Source organism: Panulirus ornatus, chromosome 4 (genome assembly GCF_036320965.1).
Source record: "Panulirus ornatus isolate Po-2019 chromosome 4, ASM3632096v1, whole genome shotgun sequence".
NCBI lineage: Eukaryota > Metazoa > Arthropoda > Malacostraca > Decapoda > Palinuridae > Panulirus > Panulirus ornatus.
Genome location: NC_092227.1, coordinates 62,175,600 through 62,190,452, shown reverse-complemented (window position 1 = coordinate 62,190,452; position 14,853 = coordinate 62,175,600). Strand labels below are relative to the sequence as shown.

Below are 14,853 nucleotides of genomic sequence, written 5' to 3'. Positions count from 1 at the left end.
TAACTTTCTTCTTTCACACACTTTACCAAACTCAGTCACCAGCTTCTGCAGTTTCTCACATGAATCAGCCACCAGCGCTGTATCATCAGCGAACAACAACTGACTCACTTCCCAAGCTCTCTCATCCCCAACAGACTTCATACTTGCCCCTCTTTCCAAAAAAAGAAATATATATATATATATATATATATATATATATATATATATATATATATATATATATATATATATATATATATATATATTTCCTCAAACATACTACCTATCTCTCCTTTTTTCACATCTTGGTTACATCTACACACATTTAGGCACCCCAATCTGAGCCTTCGAGGAGGATGAGCACTCCCCGCGTGACTCCTTCTTCTGTTTCCCATTTTAGAAAGTTAAGAAAAAAAAACATACAAGGAGGGGAGGATTTCTGGCCCCCCACTCCCGTCCCCTCTAGTCGCTTTCTACGACACGCGAGGAATGCGTGGGAAGTATTCTTTCACCCCTATCCCCAGGGATAATATACATATATATATACACATACACACACATACACACACACACGCACACATACACACACACACACACATACATATATTTTTTTTTTTCATACGATTCGCCATTTCCCGCATTTGCGAGGTAGCGTTAAGAACAGAGGACTGGGCCTTAGAGGGAAAATCCTCACCTGGCCCCCTTCTCTGTTCCTTCTTTTGGAAAATTAAAAAAAAACGAGAGGGGAGGATTTCCAGCCACCCGCTCCCTCCCCTTTTAGTCGCCTTCTACGACACGCAGGGAATACGTGGGAAGTATTCTTTCTCCCCTATCCCCAGGGATATATATATACATACATACATATATATACATGTGAAAATGTAAGAAACAATTTAGAAAACTGAAACTTCTAGCTTGAAATGAAATGAAAAAATGAATGTCACATAATGGTTCAACCTCTGGCTATGAAAAGGAGGCAAGTATGAAGGGCAAGTATGAAGTCTGTTGGGGATGAGAGAGCTTGGGAAGTGAGTCAGTTGTTGTTCGCTGATGATACAGCGCTGGTGGCTGATTCATGTGAGAAACTGCAGAAGCTGGTGACTGAGTTTGGTAAAGTGTGTGAAAGAAGAAAGTTAAGAGTAAATGTGAATAAGAGCAAGGTTATTAGGTACAGTAGGGTTGAGGGTCAATTCAATTGGGAGGTGAGTTTGAATGGAGAAAAACTGGAGGAAGTGAAGTGTTTTAGATATCTGGGAGTGGATCTGTCAGCGGATGGAACCATGGAAGCGGAAGTGGATCATAGGGTGGGGGAGGGGGCGAAAATTCTGGGAGCCTTGAAGAATGTGTGGAAGTCGAGAACATTATCTCGGAAAGCAAAAATGGGTATGTTTGAAGGAATAGTGGTTCCAACAATGTTGTATGGTTGCGAGGCGTGGGCTATGGATAGAGTTGTGCGCAGGAGGATGGATGTGCTGGAAATGAGATGTTTGAGGACAATGTGTGGTGTGAGGTGGTTTGATTGAGTAAGTAACGTAAGGGTAAGAGAGATGTGTGGAAATAAAAAGAGCGTGGTTGAGAGAGCAGAAGAGGGTGTTTTGAAATGGTTTGGGCACATGGAGAGAATGAGTGAGGAAAGATTGACCAAGAGGATATATGTGTCGGAGGTGGAGGGAACGAGGAGAAGAGGGAGACCAAATTGGAGGTGGAAAGATGGAGTGAAAAAGATTTTGTGTGATCGGGGCCTGAACATGCAGGAGGGTGAAAGGAGGGCAAGGAATAGAGTGAATTGGAGCGATGTGGTACACAGGGGTTGACGTGCTGTCAGTGGAGTGAATCAAGGCATGTGAAGCGTCTGGGGTAAACCATGGAAAGCTGTGTAGGTATGTATATTTGCATGTGTGGACGTGTGTATGTACATGTGTATGGGGGGGGGGTTGGGCCATTTCTTTCGTCTGTTTCCTTGCGCTACCTCGCAAACGCGGGAGACAGCGACAAAGTATATAAAAAAAAAAAAAAAAAAAAAAAAATATATAATTGTCGCTGTTTCCCATGTTAGCAAGGTAGCGCAAGGAAACAGACGAAAGAATGGCCCAACCCACCCACATACACATGTATATACATAAACACCCACACATATACATACACAGATGTACATATATACACATATACATATTCATACATGCTGCCCTCATCCATTCCCGCCGCCACCCCGCCACACATGAAATGGCACCCCCCTTCCCCCACGTGCATGTGAGGTAGTGCTAGGAAAAAACAACAAAGGTCACATTCATTCACACTCAGTCTCTAGGTGTCGTATGTAATGCACCGAGATGTTCTTATATATCAGATGAAAGTTTGACCAGGTTTTAGGTATCCAATAAACCAATTACTGCTATTTACAATACACTCTCTGACATAGCAAAGGTTTACTATATTTACTTTTGCCCTCTTCTCATCCTGTTTATATCCATGCACATTCAGAAACCCTAGCTTGAACCTCCTCATAGCACTCCTCTCTTGGCTCTTTCTTCTTCTCCCTCTTTTAGAAATTGAAATTCAAGAAAAGGAGGGTTCCCAGCCAGTTGCTCCCACACCTTTTGGTTGCCTTCTACGACATCCAGCAGATGTGAGGGTAGTATTCTTTCTCTCCTAATAGAATAATGATATACACAGAAATCACTCAAAGAAACAGTAGCAGGACTGTAACAAGGTAAGAAGGGGATTAATCAGATAACCCTTACACAAACACTAGTGGCATGAGGTAGCAGTCCAGTGGTGCTTCATGATGTTCACAATGGGTTTTTCTTGAAGAAATCTATACAAGCCCATATGGGCTCAATGCAATTTTGATGCTGAACTGCAATGGAAGAATAAGGGTTTTCTGATAGCAATAGCATCTTCCTAAACTGTTGGGCGAGGTCTGAGTGATGGTCGGAGAGAGTTAGGAGGGCCATAGTGATTAGCACCACTTGATGGGTATTACAAGAGGGACTACTCCATGTTATGGAATGGATAGGGAGGAATACTAGGTGGGGAAAGCCTTAGTAAGTTTGGATAGAATGAAAGTTGAGTATATTTTATGAATTTACGCTCAGGGAGTTCATGTGTTGTGAGTCTATGAGGAATGGTTAATTGGATGCTTTCTGTGTTGACATCAGTTTTGCTTTTATGTGCACCAACACTAATATTGATTGTGAGGAGAAATTCTTTAAGTAGGCATATAAAATCATTGCTATGGTTATATCTTTCTAAAGCCTGTGGGTTATTTGTTTTTAGGCTCGTCAAGAACAAATGTTAGTGGACCAACAGGAATGGCAGATATTACAGGCCCAAGCAGCAGCAGCACAACAGCAGCAGCAAGAGCAACAGACCATCGATGATGATGAGGACTACTCCTAAAATTCTTCACCCACCTCACAACCAGAAGTATTCCCAATGGTCTGTTTTGAGTTTTACAAGATACAATTTTTGTGAAACTAGTTACACAAGCAGCAATATGCAAATGAAGTTTATCATATGCAGTGATGTATTTCATTATTTTTTTTCATTCATCAAAGAGCATATTAAATTTTTCTAGGTTATAAGTTGGCCCATGTTACCTGTATAAACACACTTTTAAGTATGCACAGGATGATCAAAACAAATACGCTTTTTACAATACCCATCCTTTGTTTAAGTAACCATTTGAACAGCATCCTTGCTGAACCGTAATTTAATTACAGATATTTTGTTGAAACATGTTTCTTGAAAGTCTGTGTACAATTATTGGCATCATTTCTTATTGTGCTCCCCAACCCTCTGTACTCTTTATTTCTATCCCTCATTTATTGTTTTATCTTTATTCTCCATTTGAAGAATCCTCATTTTCCTCATTTGAGAAATTTTATTCTTACTGTGACAGCAAAGAGAGATGGTTTCACATAAAAGCAGCATAAACAATTTTCACGTTCCTATTGACTCTCTTTAAAGATGTAATGTATGGTGGTGTACAATGACCAGAATATCTGCTGATACTTTGTGTAAAGCCATGGTTTAAATGCAGAATATTTGGTGTAATGTGTTTGTCTTAAGTAAAAAGTTCTTTAAACAGATTTCTTAATATAGATGACAGCTTGAATGCTGTAACATTTGCTATGTATCTGTCTTCAAGAGCTCGAGTCAATTTAGAAAAAAAAAACTGTGTAAAAATGCAGTCACTTAGGCAAATTAATATGAGGACTATTCCCAGGAATAGAAGCAGTCACTGTGGTAGTCGGCACCCAGAGTTAATCTCTATCATCTGTAGCATTATTTCTGAGAAGTCATTGTGGGAATACTTTTGATGATAATCAAGTATTGTCAGTAAAAGTTTGAAGCTCATGGAATAGCAGTTGATACCATTATGTATACAAAGAGAGCAAATAAGATATAGTAAAAAGTAGTCTCATGGTACTGTAGATGTAACTGATTCATTAATGTGAATTGTATTTTTTTAGGGGGCACAGGCACCATTCTTCTTTTCTTTGATACTGAATTCCAAATTTTTAAAATAAGAGTGTAAGCTATTTAGTTCATGTGAAGGCAATATTACAAGAGAAGACAAATGCAATACCCTAATGAGCTTGTATTTTCATTAAAGGTCTAATGTGTTTAGAATTTGCCTAACTGTAAATTTAGATTTATGGTAGTCAGCTAATTAGTATTGTTTGTGCAACACAGAATTTAGCCTAGAGCACATTCATAAATCTTTATAATTCTGGAACTTACTAGTTGCATTCTCTTACTTCACAGATATTAGCTGTGAAATTAATATTAATTCTATTGACTGTATTTTCATGAAATATGGTTGTTCAAGACTTTTTGAAAAGGAAATGCAGTGATTGGTAGCATCTATAAGCAAGAGACACATAAACCATATACTTCATTGATCATTCTGATTTTGGTTTAAGAATGAACAAGAAGTTGGCCTCTTGTTTTCTCTACTTTTGTTATGTTATGCTTTAACATATGGCCACCTTGATGTAATGCAAACTTCGGGAATGGAAAATATCCTGAAAGATTAGACATTCAACTTATGAGTAAGCAGTTCCATCCTGTCCATTTGAAAAACTACCATACCTAGCTCAAATGCCATACCAAAACAAGCAAGGCAAGTTGTGATGCATGTCTTTGTAGTTAGCCCATGTGATGAGTATTCACTCTGTTTCTGGTGTAGCTTGCTCATGTGAGTGCTATGACATCCAAAACTTTATACATTGTATTGATGATTGCCTGACAAAGTTCCAGTAGTGTGGTGAAAAATAATTTGCTTGTGGTCATCTGTAGCTTAAGTCAGACAAACGTTCTTTCATTAATATTTTTTTGATATTTGTATGCACCAAGATTCCTTTACAGTATCATTATTGTTAAGTCTGTAAATTTTCATAAGGGTCTTTGTCCTGACTTTGTAGTGTAGATGGTTGATGGTAAATTCATTTGGCTAGCAGTTCAGTCGCAGCTGTCACAGCAAATATTTAATGGAAGCGACTTTTTCAGATGAGTTGTAAATAAAGTTGGATTCTAGAATCTCAAGCCATATCATTGGTTATGGTGACTATGAGGTATCTTGTGGAGTAGGTTGTCAGCTGGAATCTACCTATTCCATACGGATTTAGCATCCTTTATGTGAGAATAGGATTTTGGGAATATTCATCCCACATATTCCATACGGAATGTTTTCTAAAATGTATCATTGTTCTACAGCCTTGGGTGTAGTTTTTGTCCCATGGAATGCAGATTCATAACTTTTGTGGAACTTGCATCTTCATTTCTGTGTTGCCCTTAGAGCACTCCTTGGTATGTAAAACTCTTGTTTTAGCATAGTGTAAATTAATAGATACCAAATTACTGAAACACTGAATCCCAAGAAATATGTGCATGTTCATTCTGACAGCTTGTTTTAACAGGAGTTTACCTTTTTTTCTTCAACAAGACATCCTTGTCACTTTGTTACATTCATAGTGTCCTGTGGCAATTTTACTAATCAACCAACTTTATTATTCTTTTGTTAGCCTTACTTTCATGGTATTCTTCATATCCTTTAATTTGTTATTTTACAAATTTTTTTTCATAACCTTAAGGGACATTGGAAGAATTAGTTGTAGTTTCACGTTTCTAAAGTTGTTGATCACGATACTCCTGACTGCTGATGATGACTTGGATGTTGAGGATGGGTTTGTGGATAAACCATTTCATGAGTAACTAATGTATTCATCACAGAAAACTACCAATAATTTTTTTCTTTTTTCTTTAGTGATACAACTACCATTAGGTGGCACTTAATCAGCTAATGGTTCTTCCTCACCACAGCATTTTATTTCCTGTGCATATTGTCCATCTGACATTGGTGGATTGGTTAACTACCATGACTAAAGTTATGAGTAAGTTTCTAGAGTACACCTGGGATTTAAAGTTTGATATTTTCAAGAGTTGATGTTCATTTTCCTTTTAACTAAAAGTGGGAGCTGTTTGGGCTTTTTGTGACACTGATAAAGGAATTATCTATATCAAAGAGGATTCTCAAATTTTCTAAGGGATGTAGCTGTTAACCTGTCACATCTACTGCTGATAAGTAGGTTTACTCATACAGTAATGCTGTAGTACTGCAGAGGCTGCTAAATACATGTACACTGCTTGTATAGTTTTTGGCTTTAGGCATCACATCAAAACTATGATTCTCAGTAAATATCAAGAAGATGCCAATGAGGCTGAAAATGATGCCCTTTTAGTGTTGAGAATGTTTTGTGTCACTGCCAAGATTGTTTGCCATGTTTATTGCTGCTCAAAGGAGACTTTCTAGGGTATCTCAAAAATAGAGTTTGATAAAATAATCATCCTACATCTTTTTGTTGTGACTATTTATATGAGAACTCATCTCATTTTTGGGAGCATTTGAATAGGTCATGTAATCCTGCATCTTACGACAGCAAGGAGAATAATGTATTTCAGAGTGACAAGAAGAAATTAATTTACTTAATCTCTTGATATTTCCAAGGCTTCTTATTACACTTACAGATTCTGTTCATCATCAAGATTTTTATTTTTTCTTTAGTTTCTTGTAGCTTATTAGTCTTACTGAAGTCTCTAGCAAGAGAAGGCTTTTCTAATATCTGTTATTTAACACTGGCCATGAATTACATAAAAAATTAAAATACGCAATATTCCTTCTCATTGCAACACATGACAGAATTCAAAGTTTTCAAATATATAGTCATACATTCCAGTTGGTTTGTTGACCCTCCCCTAACCTGGAAATTGTACCAGGGTCCACATAAAGTGCTGCCCTTACACACTGGCTGATTTAAACCTCAGCTGACTGCCTACACCCACATCATAATTCATTTCGCTCTCTTTCCTGCTTTTCTTTTCTTTTCACCATTATTTAGGCAACTTAGGGACATTATAATGTCAAGATATGCTGTGCAAGAATAGCGTATTCTAATGCAAAAACAAAGAAACATAATGATAATACATAATGATTTTGAAGGGTGCTCATGAGCTTGCAAGATGGGATTGTTCAGCATCTCTAAAAGAAATGACACTTGAATTTTTTGTACATTTACAGTTTGTTTTTTGTTATGAGTCTGTGTTATTGTATTATGATGCTTGAATAATGACGTATAATGATAATATATGAGGTTTCTGATTAGTGTTCATGAGCTCGTAAGACAGGACTGCATAGCAGTCCTTCCAATTTGGCCCTTTAATTTTTCCACATATTTTACAATTCATTCATCCTTATGGGTGAAAGGAGCAAGAAATCTGTTCCCTCCAATCAGATACTGGTTTTGAAAAATATTAATAAAAGATATGGAAACTTTATAGCTTTGCCTTGATGAAAAGGCATTTTTATATTTTACAGAAAAATTCACATTCCCTTCTGAATGCAGCAGGATATTAATTTTTCAGCCAAAGAGTTAACTGTTTTTATTTGTAAAGCCTTTCATAAAAACAAAAAAGTTTTTCTAATACGTGTTCATATTTTGTTGAATACAGATTCCATATTAACAAAAGCATCGGTTTTGGAATTTGTTGTGTCCAGATTCTTTCTGAAGAATATTTGCTTTTTTGTTTTCTTTATTAGAAAGTTCTAACAAACAAGAGATTAAATGTTCTCAGCACATTTACCAGTCATCTTTAGATTCAATTTTTTTCTGACAGGCTTTCAATCCTAACTGCAAAGTAAAATTCATCTTAGTAGGTTCCTTCGACTGATCTTGTTTCTTTTGTGAAACTCCTGCAAAAACATACAATATGCATAAAATTTTCTTGTGGCTTTAGATAATGCAGGCAAACCTTGCAATTTATTTGATTTCGGCAATCACTTAGCTCTTGTGGTTGTTGTTGTTGAAGAGCACAGGCCTAAGAATGGGAATCATTCCATGAGATTTTCTCATTTTTCTTTTGTTATTGAGGCTTCACAGCAAGCAGCATGCACCCAACTATATTTATGAAAATATTTGTAAAGGCCAAATGGAGGAATTTTGTGAAGCATAGATATTTATTAAGTCTAATTTTTCTGGTATCTTTAAATAAGAAGGCACTAGCTTGTGTATTTTGTAAGAGTTGTAAATTCAACTTGGAGACGTGATTTTTTCATTTACTTGGCCTGAAAGGTAGCTAGTTCCCATGCCATTTATTCTTGTCAGAATGTGGCCTCCAACTCAGAAAATTACGTTGTCCTCATATTTATAGAATTAGATAAATTTGTATTTTATTACATGCTCTTGTGTACTCCCAGGAGCATCCTTCCAAAGTCACTGTTGTAGTACAATTCATGAATATTATATCTCTTTTGAAAGGCAATGATCACTTGTTTAATAATAACATGCTCTTGTGGGTTTTTCTTTGCAGCAATAGCTTGAGCTATTGTCTGTTTGGCTTCTATCTTGCTTGTGTTACATGGAACATGTATAAGGAATGGTTGTTTAGTATGGAGAGGAAAGAAATGGGATACTACTTTATTACAATGTTTTTAGTAGTCCTTGTTCCTCACACTGGGTAGCAGTCAAGATTACGGGCAATGTGTAGGGTAGGAATTCTCTTGTGCCTTGACTAGGCATGCTTTGTTTAGTTCTGTCTGTTAAATTGTTGTCAAAATATGTTCATGATATTTTTTCCTGTGGTGTTCGTAATGATTGAAACAATTGCATGCATCATTCAGCCTGAATGTTGCAGTTTTCTAATGAGGGTAAAATTTCTAGGCAGTATGGTGATATAAAGAACTTTTAAGATAGTGACGAAGTTTTAAAGGGTTGTGATATACCACACTGTTGATACACAAATCACAGTATTGATAAAAGTATTGTCAGTATGACCAAGTGGAATACTGTTGTTAAAATGTATAAGGTATTATTGTAATGTGTCAGTATAATCAGATGGATATATGTAGTGTTACAGATTGTTAGATACCATTTTGCATTTTTTATTGTTAAAACGATAACATGTATTTAAGAAGATTTCTGATAATGATCAAGTGAAATTTTTTTCATGCTGCATGTCACTGAATGTAATCCTATCATGGTAAAATATAACAAGGGTCATATAAAGTAAAAAAAAAAATTCAGGTGTGAAACATATATCAACAGGTATTGATGATGATTTCTTATTATGATAACATGATGTATATTCATTAGTGCAAGTTAAAGGGATTGCCAAAGGATTATTTTCCTTTATTTTTTAAGGAATGAAGAACCATATGTTTTGTGCACCAGCTTAAATGATGACTGTGCTGTATATGCAACTCTGAACAAGAGAATACTGTAACAGGTAATATCTTAACATTCAAAAAGCCTTGAACAAGTTTAGAAAATTCAGAATACTATCATATCTGATTCCAGTGTTAGTAAAGTCTGGCTTTGATGTTCATAACATTAATTGAGATGAAGACTGAATACCTTGATATACTGTCATTCAGGTGTGCCTCAGTTTCACTAAAGCCATTAAATCTCATGAGGACAACAGTGCACTAAGATATTGTGTTTTGTGTGAGCTATTTCCTATTTGTATCAGATATTGTGACATGTTAATCACTACCAGTGGATTACTATTTTTACAGAAAATAAAAAGATAGAATCATACTTGTATTAATTACATCCACTGTGGGAGAAATTTGCATGTAATAAGATTAGTACTGTTTCAGTTACCAAAACAGTATGTCATGGTTAAAATGAACATTTTTTTTTATTTTCTGCACTGTTTCATATATTGACTTAGCAATATTTACTCTACAGTGCCATACAGTGATATGACATTTTAAATCAGCACACACACACACTGACCATTGATGTCTACGGTTAACTAGGTTTTATTTGTCCTTGCCACTTCTCTGTCACAGGTTTTAGTTGCCCTTGCAACTTCTCTGTCTAGGTTTTATCTACCCATGTCACTACTCTATCTTTTTTTTTTTCAAGTACAAAGGCCAAAACTGAACACATATTTCATGGTGGGGATGCATTAGTTAATTGCTGAGAGTGAGGATCAGTCTCTTAAGACTGATATTTGAATGCACTATGTACGAATCCTAAAATTTTGTCCATCTTTTTCACAACTTGTTCTCACAGCTGACTTAGCTTTAGGTCCTCAGAGATTATTACACCTAAATATTTTTGCTCATTATTTTCTAGCCTAACAGACTGAATGCTGTAGCTTGCCTTCTCTTTTACACTACCACTGTATATCACATTTGCCATCTATAAGCTTGGTTAATCTGTCTGGCTATATCAACTTGCAGCCAAAGAAATTAAAATTTTGCTAGAGTTTTATTTCCCAGCTTGGTATCACCAGCAAATTTTGATAAATCACAACACAACCTGTTATGAACATCATTAGTATGTGTCAGAGAGAGAGAGAGAACTGGTCCCAAAACTAATCCTAATCCCACAGGCATACTAGTTGTTACATGTAACCACTTCGAGCTGTAGTTGTTAACTGCTACAGTTTTAAGTACAACACCATCTATATTACGTGCCTGAACACTAGCAGATTATCTTTGATGTAGGACTTTGTCAAATGTTTTCTAAAAATCTAAATAGATAAAATATATCATAATGCTCTGAGTTACCAATTCATAAAACCAGTAAATACATTATGAAAGATCAGAAAACATTTTAAAATGGACTTCAATTAACAGCTTAACTGAATGTCACAAAGACGACAAAACATTATTTTAACACCAGATTTGTATTCATCATGAAAAATACTGCTTATAATCAGTTCTTACAAGAAATCTTTTTCTTCTGAGAAAAAGCAGGCATTCAAACAGTTCTATACTTCAAATAATCATGAAAAATATATCATAATGCTCTCAGTTACCGATATACACTCAGTAAATACGATGGAAAGGAACAGAAGTATTTTAAGAGCTGACTTCATTTAACCACTTAATTAAGTGTCATTAAGGAACAGAAATATTTTAGAGCTGACTTCATTTAACCACTTAATTAAGTGTCATTAAGAGGACTAAATGTTATTTTAACACCAGATTTGTATTAAGCATAAAAAATACTTCTCATCATGAGTTTATAAAGAAAATCTTTTTGTTTCAAAATTGAAAGATGAGATACTCAAACACTTCTATACTTGAAATAATCATGAAAAATATATCATAATGCTCTCAGTTACCGATACATACCTAGTAAATACGATAGAAAGGAGCAGAAAATATTTTGAAATTGACTTTATTCTACAGCGTAAATGAATATCATAGAGATGAATAGACAATATTCTAACACCAGATTTGTATTCAGAAAGAAAATTACTTCTTATAATGAGCTTTTAAAGGAAATCAATTTTTCTGACAAAAATGCTAAAAACTGAAGATAACAGTTAAGGGTATTTTCTAGCTCAAAATCTTTTTGTTGCAAAATTGAAAGACAAAATATTCAAACACTTCTATCATAATACTCTCAGTTACTGATACACACCTAATACATAAGATGCATAGGAGCGAAAAATATTTTGAAATCAACTTCATTTCACAGCTTAATTCAATATCATAAAGATGACTACATGATATTGTGTTCAACATGAAAAATACTTCTTATACTGAGTTTACAAAGGAAATCTATTTTTCTGAGAAAAATGACAAATATTGAAGGTAATGCTTTAGTGTATTTTTTTTGGCTCTTAAAACTTTTTCTTTCAAAGCTGAAAGATAAAATATTCAAACACTTCTATGCTTGAAGTAATCATGGAAAAGTAATCATGGAAAATATATCATAATGCTCTCAGTCACTGATACATACCCAGTGAATACGATATAAAGCAGAAAATATTTTGAAACTGACTTCATTTAACAACTTAATTGAATATCATAAAGACGAATAAACGATATTCTGACACCAAATTTTGTATTCAGCAAGAATAATTCTTCTTATACTGAGTTTACAAAGGAAATCCATTTTTCTGAGAAAAATGACAAATATTGAAGGTAATGCTTTAGTGTATTTTTTTTGGCTCTTACAACTTTTTCTTTCAAAGCTGAAAGATAAAATATTCAAACACTTCTATGCTTGAAGTAATCATGGAAAAGTAATCATGGAAAATATATCATAATGCTCTCAGTCACTGATACATACCCAGTGAATACGATATAAAGCAGAAAATATTTTGAAACTGACTTCATTTAACAACTTAATTGAATATCATAAAGACGAATAAACGATATTCTGACACCAAATTTTGTATTCAGCAAGAATAATTCTTCTTATAATGAGTTTTTAAAGGAAATCTATTTTTCTGACAAAAATGCCAAAAACTGATGGTAACAGTTCAGGGTATTTTTTGGCTCAAATTTTTTTTTTCAAAATTGAAAGACAAAATATTCAGACACTTCTATACTTGATAAAATCACGGAAAATATATCATAATGCTCTCAGTCACCAATACATACACAATAAATGTGATGCAAAATAACAGAATTATTTTGAAACTGACTTCATTTAACAGTTAAATTGAGTATGATTTAGAGGAGTAAATGTAATTTTAACACCAGATTTGTATTCATCATGAAAAATACTTTTTATAATGAGTTTTTGTTTCAAAATTGAAACATGAGATATTCAAACACTACTTTACTTCAAATAATCATGAAAATTTTTTCATAATGCTCTTAGTTGCCGATATATACTCAGTAAATGCAATGCAAAGGAACAGAAATATTTCAGAATAGACTTTATTTAACAGCTTAATCAAGTGTCATTAACAGGACTAAACGTTATATTAACACCAGATTTGTATTCAGCATGAAAAGTACATCTTATAATGAGTTTATAAATAAAATAATTTTTTTTCTGTGAAAAATACCAAAAACTGAAGGTATTAGTTCAGGGTATTTTTTGCCATCAAAAACATCTTTTCTCAAAACTGAAAGATATCCAAACACTTCTGTACTTGAAATAATCATGGAAAATATATAATGCTATCAGTTACTGATACATACTCAGTACATACGATGCAAAATAAAAATATTCTAAAATTGATTTCGTTTAACAGTCTAATTGAGTGTCATTATGACAATTAAACATTAACACCATATTTGTATCAAAATGAAAAATACTTCTTAAAATGAGTTTTCAAAAGGAAATTTATTTTCTGAGAAGAAACCTTTTGTTTCAAAATTGAAAGATAAGATATTCAAACACTTCTATACTTAAAACAATCGTGAAAAATATATCATAACGCTCTCAGTTACCGATACATACCCAGTAAATACAATGCAGAGGATCAGAAAATATTGTAAAATTGGCTTCATTTAACAATTTAAATGAATGTTAAAAAGATGACAATGATATTCTAATACCAGATTTGTATTCAGCATGGAAAATACTTCTTATAATGAGTTTTTTAAGGATATCTATTTTTCTGAGAAAAATGTCAAAAATTGAAGTACTTCATGGTATTATTTATTTTAAAAAGCATTTTGTTTTAACATTGAAAGATAAGATATTCAAACACTTCTATACTTGAAATAATCATGGAAAATATATCATAATGCTCTTAATCACCAATACATACCCAATAAATACGATGCAAAGAATCAGAAAATATCTAAAATTAAATTAACAGCTAAATTCAATGTCATAAGGACAACTAAACGATATTCAAAACCAGTGTTGGATTCAGCGTAAAATATACTTTTCATAATGAATCTTTAATCGAAGTCTATTTTCTGAGGAAAATGCCAAAAATTGAAGGTAATACTTGAGGGCATTTTTTGGCTCCAAAAAATTTTTGTTTCAAAATAGAATTTGGATTTGTATGTAGCATTTATGGATCTGGAGAAGGCATATGATAGAGTTGATAGAGATGCTCTGTGGAAGGTATTAAGAACATATGGTGTGGGAGGCAAGTTGTTAGAAGCAGTGAAAACTTTTTATCGAGGATGTAAGGCATGTGTACGTGTAGGAAGAGAGGAAAGTGATTGGTTCTCAGTGAATGTAGGTTTGCGGCAGGGGTGTGTGATGTCTCCATGGTTGTTTAATTTGTTTATGGATGGGGTTGTTAGGGAGGTGAATGCAAGAGTTTTGGAAAGAGGGGCAAGTATGAAGTCTGTTGGGGATGAGAGAGCTTGGGAAGTGAGTCAGTTGCTGTTCGCTGATGATACAGCGCTGGTGGCTAATTCATGTGAGAAACTGCAGAAGCTGGTGACTGAGTTTGGTAAAGTGTGTGAAAGAAGAAAGTTAAGAGTAAATCTGAATAAGAGCAAGGTTATTAGGTACAGTAGGGTTGAGGGTCAAGTCAATTGGGAGGTGAGTTTGAATGGAGAAAAACTGGAGGAAGTGAAGTGTTTTAGATATCTGGGAGTGGATCTGGCAGCGGATGGAACCATGGAAGCGGAAGTGGATCATAGGGTGG

The 14,853-nt window shown here is 34.4% G+C and overlaps 1 protein-coding gene across 1 annotated transcript in view; it reads left to right on the top strand.

The window, feature by feature from the left end:
• The window catches only part of NC2beta (negative cofactor 2beta), a 42,523-nt gene extending 32,449 nt beyond the window's left edge, over nucleotides 1–10,074 (top strand). The window contains exon 4 of the mRNA XM_071695475.1: nucleotides 3,256–10,074. Within this exon, the coding sequence (XP_071551576.1) occupies nucleotides 3,256–3,378 (123 nt within the window). The 3' untranslated portion in view covers nucleotides 3,379–10,074. The remainder of the gene's footprint in view (nucleotides 1–3,255) is intronic.
• Nucleotides 10,075–14,853: the final 4,779 nt, after the last annotated feature.